Raw genomic sequence first — 6,595 nt, forward strand, 5'->3', positions numbered from 1 at the left:
GGGTCCCTGCGCCCGCCCGCTCCTTCTTCACTTGCGCAGCCGGGTGCCGAGGGCATCCCTTCGGCAAGGGAAAGAACAACGAAAAAAAGAGGAAAAACCGTCCAATTCTGCTCTTTTCCACCCATCCTGGCCCTGAAGGGGTGCTGAACGGGCTATGCAGCCCTCTCCAGGCCAAACTGATCGCAGATGGAGGCAAGACAGCGGAGTAATAGGAGCCTTCTCCTTCAGCACAAAGAATTTTGTGAGAGTTGGCTGTTTAACTTCTCCACATGTTAAACACACATTCCTTCACACACACTCCTTCCAGTAGGTAAGGCAATATTCCTCTTATAGGAAAATTAATGAAAGAACAATCTTCCCAAGAAGCCAGGACGCGGTGAAAAGGGAGGAGAGAGCTGCAGCACACAGGTCACTTAAAGCATTTGTGTTCTCCACCCACCTATCTTTGCAACCAACTAATTCCTGAAACAAAATCCATGTTGCTGGATTGCAGGTGAAATCCCAGGTGGGCTCTCCTCGCTCCAAGGATGGTGTTGAGAGATGTGCCAGTACATGTTGACACACTTCAAGCTGTAAATCACTACAGCAAGGAAAATTTAGGCTAGAATTGCATGGATGAAAAGGATTCACCCACAAGGTGCAAAATCTGCACTTTATGCCCAAGATCGACATAGATCATGACAAAGTGACCAGCGCTTGAATTCTTAAGGAACTAGAAAAACTTGACAGGCATTCATCTTTTGGCACTCACCTCGACGACAGATCTCTAAGTGATGTACGATGACAACTTCCAGGAACTTGATCAGAACAAATCAACTAATCCGAGCATTTTTCTTAAACGGGAAAATTAAAAGCAGAAGCTTTCACACATGACGTGACAAAACAATCCATTTCTACCCTCCCAGAAAACCTCTGAGATCCCTGCAGCGTCGCTCCCACAAACTAGAGCCCCAAGGAGCTCTCCAGCCGGTGGGCATCTCATGAGACATTCTGCAAAGCTTGCGGCAGCCCAGCACTAAACTCAGGGCACTTCACACCTCCTGGTTTGGAGTTTGTTTGCGCCTTGCAGTTTCAGACCCTAAACCAGTGAGCTTGCACCTTACGGCAGCTGATTCGGCAGAGTTCTGACCTTCAAGAGCTCACTGGCGCACAAGAGGGGGTAAAGAGGCAAGCGAGTAATAGGGTAGAAGTTTGTGAGGTCCAGGCAAAGTTCATACAACTCCCCCCGACACACAGGTAGGCACTTTTGACCAATTCCACTACGACACAGGATACCTAAATAATTTTCAGAAGAAGTTGGGTCAAATTTTAATCAAGTTACACAGCAACTACCATTTAGTAAAATAAAAACAAGTCAAATTTATTCTCGGTATAAAACAAGTGAGGCAAATAAGGCAGACAGGAACTGGGCTACGTACCTAGAATAAAAGCAAAAGCTGGTAGATTCCTTGTTCCTCACCTCGAAGGAAATAATCACAGATGAAGTAATTTGTCTTTTTATTAACTGATAGTTAATATGGTGAAGCAAATTCAGTCACATTTCAGCCCACTTCGTTCACCATTTAATATGTGTTGGTGGACCACGGTCCATCTTCTCACAACACAAAAAGAGTAACTTCAAATTTCAATTTGAATTTCTAGCGTATAAAAGATAAGCATTACAATGTCAGTAAGATTCTCAAGTTGTGGAACAAAATTAACATTTTGGAATACCAATTCCATCAACATCTATTAAAACTGCTTTAAAAAAATATAAATAATGCAATACAAACCCCACCGTTAAACACTACTACATAACAAATGGATGAAGCAACATCTCCAGGTTCATGCACAGCTCAGCTGATCCCTTACAAATCCATCTGACATCAACAGATATTTTATTTCAGACACCTATTAATTACTCTGTCCAGGGGCATTATGATTTTCACCTCACGGTATATAAAGATTGAAAAATGTTACATCCCTATGGGTGAAAGGAGGTTCCTCCAGCAAACGGAGTGAAAGAATACCTCAACTCAGTAGTCACCTCTATTTAAAAGAATTTTAGTTTTACTGAACCAATAAATTCAGACATTAGATACAAACACTGTGTCTGCAGTAAGTAAAATGGCCAAACAACATTACCCACAGAGGGTCTGCAATATTCAAAGACAAAGCAAAGGCAGAAAAAATGATCCAGAATTAACAGAAACCACCTATGCTTTTTGGGAGCTGAGGGTGTTTCACCGAGCCCTCGTTTCAGGCACTCTGCCGACACGGAGAGTGTTACGAGTTGCAAAGGCCACCGCTGGCACCGTTACACACGCGTCACCTCTTACTGCCGCCAGACTCGGCGCCCTGAGAAGGCAGCTCCCGTTCGGCGCTGACCAGGAACCACATCAGGAAAACCAGACAAACTCCCGTGCATACACAGCCGAATGTGCAGATTCTTCAAATACCTGGCTCGACATCTTTTCTTTTCTCAAAACGTTTGCGTAGCAACTATCCTGCTACTGGCGTTTCAGTGTTCCCTCCTCACGTTCCACAGTCCAGCACTTCTCTCCCTCAGAGCTCGCTCTATGTTCTGCGTCGTTTCGCAGCGCTCGGGCTGGAAGGGTTACTGTTTGCACTTAAGACCTTCTCAGTGACTCTGCTGCGCTTCCTCTTATCAGATCCTTCTTTGGACCCAGAATCTGATGAAGTTTTCTCTTTCTCTTTGCCGCTTGGCTTTTCAGTTGTTTTTCCTAAACTTCCAGAAGGTGCAAAAACTGAAACAGGATCAAAGTAACGATTCCAGATCAGAGTCGTACACACAGGCAAGCAAGAGGTGATAGCAAATTTCTTTATGACATAAAACTTTTCCAACCAATCAATTTTCAGCATATTTAATCACCATTTAAGTTCCACTTTTAAAGGAAAAAGCTTCTGTAAGAAAGGCACATCTTGTTTTTATTATTTGCTTTAAAGACAGGCATGTGTTTTCACAGGCTGGAATCAAATTCATTAAATGGAATTAAACAGCACTTAAAATACTTAATAGGAACACGTACAGAACCAATCTATGAAATTTATACTCAGCAGCGGTCATTACATTTGGTATTACAGATAGATTTTATAACATCCAAACTGGGAAATTTAATATATTTTAAAAATACATTTTTAGATATTTTATTACACTCGCTCTTAAAACACCACTTATTCTGTGATATAAATATTATGAAATTATATAGTTAACAGTTGGCTTGGTCTGTTAACGTAAACAGCAGAATCCCTAGTGCTGACATTTGATGCCATTCTACATCAAAGTCTTACAAAAATAAGCCTTATATTTACAAGAAGCAAGATAATTCAAATAAAATAAAATAATACTCTGCCCGCCTTCCCACTGAAGCATACAATCTTACAATCTTTGTTTGAATTATAGGCTCTATTTTTCCCCCGTGACTACAAAGATCCGAACACAGAGTACTTGGGTTCACTTAAACTGGACTCCACTTTCTTTCAGAGATTTTTAGATTGCTTCAGACTCCCCAGGTTTTGTCAAGTACATATTAAATCCCAAAACTCCGAAGCTATACAACTTTGTACATAGGAATTAGGAGCAAAGGAGAAAGCTTTTGAAGTATCGGATATTGGCAACTGCTAAGTCTGTGCATGAGCACGTGCTAAGTGGGAACACAAATCACAAGGTACACGTATTTGGGATTTACATTTTAACATTAATTTCTCAGAGTTACAGTTGTTTTTTAATCTCGTATTACACAGTAGAGAGTTACAAATTTACCTTCTTCTGGACCTGCATGCGCTTCCATCTCTTCTTTTATTTCCTCTTTCACTTCTTCTTCTATCATTACTTTTCCTACAGAAAAAGATTGGCAGGCAATGGTTAGAACCGTGTGTATTTTTTTTTGCATCAGCAGTCTCAGCGTATGTGCATAACGTTAACTAGTATTCAGGACAACATTCAGCAGTACAGGCTCCTTAGCACTGTGACAGACCAACAGAGCTAACAGTCCAGGCACACTGTGTGCACAGCGTAGGGTAAATGTACTGAAAGAGACGATGTCATGTGTCAGAAAGCTCCACTGAAATTATTAATGGGAAGAAAGCACAACGGCAAACAGGCAAGACATATTGCAGTGTCTTAGCTATATGAGGATTTTATACTGAATTTTCAGTGTAAAGTTTAGTGCACCTAGTAACTGAGAATCATTCACTGTAGTTTAAAACCTCTCAAGAGCTCTTCTGGCAGATGCTTTAACTTCCTAATTCCTACCTTGGACAACAGTACCAAGAAACACACGTACAGCTGAATATTGAAAATCCAGCTCTAACTGCTCAACTGAAGATTTCTGTCAAACTGCTGTATATATTTCTATCAGATTAGACAATACAAACAGGCTTATCATGAGCAAGAAGGACCTGGAAGAACCAGGTAGTTAAATTCCAAGAAGATAAAACCACAGAGATGATTCCACAGTGCAATGAAACCACCATCTATACAGATGCTTCTAAACATTTCACAATAGTTTTGTTTTCAATCAACTTTAATGCAACCATAGGAAGAAACCACCAAAACTAATGAAAAATCTATCATCAGACATAAAAAAACCACTAATCCTTTAAAAAGACATAAGAACCGTATTAAAAATAGTAATAGCCTAAAAATGAGATGGTTATACCAGCATAAGGTACAAGTCCACAGCCAAAAAACAAGTTTCTCCAGCTACTGAAACTGCAACTATTCAGTAAGTGTTTTCTCGGTTTATATATTTAAAACATTGTTTATATATTTAAACATTAGCTGAATTGCTCTTTAACTGCCTTACATCATCACTGGTACAGAAAATTTTATCACAGAAATATTACTATATAAAAGTTACAGGCAGAAAGCGTTACTTCCATCAGCTCCAAAGCTCCTACTCTTTAAAAATGATCTTGCTATAAAACAAGCCACACTAAAGTATGCAGATCATCTATTTTAGCAAAAATTAAAAAAAAAGGTCAAATGTGGTATCACAGTCATCTCAACTAAGTGCAAAAAACTAACAACAAACTACTGATCACCTTGCAAAGAACCACATTTTGCCTTTCACTCTGCAAACTACTATCAGTGGAGCACCTGGATCTTTTGCACACACCCAGAAGCAGAAGTTGAACCTAAATGGTACAAAGAGAACCTTTCTGTGCTGTATTAGCATCCATGTACATTATATTTATTTATATTATAATACAACAAATTCTGTGTGGAATCCAACCAAAAGTCTCTCTCTCCTGCTAGTCTGTCTCCTGCAATGGCCGATCATGCAGGCTGATAGCAAGAACACGAACAGCACAAGCAGCAATCCTTTCCCCAAGTTTCCTCCAGTCAGCTGATTAAAAAATTCATGAGATCAAGTTGTAACTGTTCAACATTTCCTTTTCCTGATGCATCTCACACAGAATGTCCTTGGATTGGCATGTTACATTCTTTGAGGGGGAAGTCTGGTTAAACTACCCATTCTGAGATGAGTTCACAGCAACAAAGGATAAGAGACTGCTATCACATCTTACCTTCTCTCACTTCTTGAATCATTTCATCAGGAAGAGCAAAATTCTTCTCTATATTAGGGAATGGAAGAATCTCAGATTCATGCTTAGAAAGAAAAGACAGATCCCTGTGAATGACTTTGGTAAGAACTTTAATTTGGTTTTAGAACTGCAATCTCAAGTTTGACTTTACATGCAATTAGTGGCTCAATAAATCTTAACAAGACACTCCAGGTATCAGAGAGCCAGGAGGCTCCTCATGTCAAATTGATTACTAAGCTCAAGATATCTGAGATCACAACTCATAATAATTTGCGATCTCTGGAACCCAACCATGGAGAATTTTTATATAGACACACTGCACTCTCCTTGTTGACGCTTAGGTACCTATGTAAACATTTGCTGGATTAGCATTTGGGCAACTTTAATAGTCAAAATCAAACATAATATGGAGAAAAACCCAAACACACCGCTGCAGGTTTTGTCATCTCCCATCTAATACACTTTTATACAGGGAAAAGCCCATCAACTCACTGGAATGATACAAATTCTTAGTCACAGGAAAAGTACAGCAGATTCAGTGATTTTGGCCTATCGAAACTCCTGAACTGTAAGAAGTAAGAATGTACCCACATCAACCCTTTATACTCACAAGCGCCTGCATATCATACATGGTGCTCAGATGGTCCCAAATCACTTTGGAGGAAATCTGCCGTCCGATATTCTGACTGAATTTATCTCGGATACAAATCATGTGGAAATGGCGATTCACACCTGGAGGAGGGGAGAACTCAGTGCAATTAAAACTACTAACATTTTTACTTATGCCACATACGTAAAAACAACCAACCAAAACACTCTATGGTTACAAGGAAACCTCACATTATGGGAGAAACACAGGGCAAGCTGGTCAGCCCTGCCCGGCTGGTATTTCCCCCTGCACTGCAGGTGCTGCTCTGGAGAAGGGCCCCACCGGGTAGCGCCGACTGCGGCCGCAGCCGAAGCTTTTAGTGAGAAACAGCTGAAGGGAAAGGTAGGGCAGCGGGCCAGGAGGGAGCATGGCGCGGCGCGGCGTCAGGAGAGGCGG

The 6,595-nt window shown here is 40.7% G+C and overlaps 1 protein-coding gene across 1 annotated transcript; it reads right to left on the reverse strand.

Moving 5' to 3' along the window:
- Positions 1–2,556: 2,556 nt before the first annotated feature.
- On the reverse strand, positions 2,557–6,282 carry MRGBP (MRG/MORF4L binding protein; the record flags this gene model as incomplete). Its single annotated transcript, XM_009874961.1, has 4 exons — positions 2,557–2,747; positions 3,764–3,838; positions 5,533–5,614; positions 6,161–6,282. Coding segments are annotated over 4 exons (470 nt in total), but the record flags the coding sequence as incomplete, so codon positions are not given.
- Between the last annotated feature and the right edge of the window lie 313 nt (positions 6,283–6,595).

This window comes from Apaloderma vittatum, unplaced genomic scaffold (assembly GCF_000703405.1).
Source record: "Apaloderma vittatum isolate BGI_N311 unplaced genomic scaffold, ASM70340v1 scaffold42948, whole genome shotgun sequence".
NCBI classification, from domain to species: domain Eukaryota; kingdom Metazoa; phylum Chordata; class Aves; order Trogoniformes; family Trogonidae; genus Apaloderma; species Apaloderma vittatum.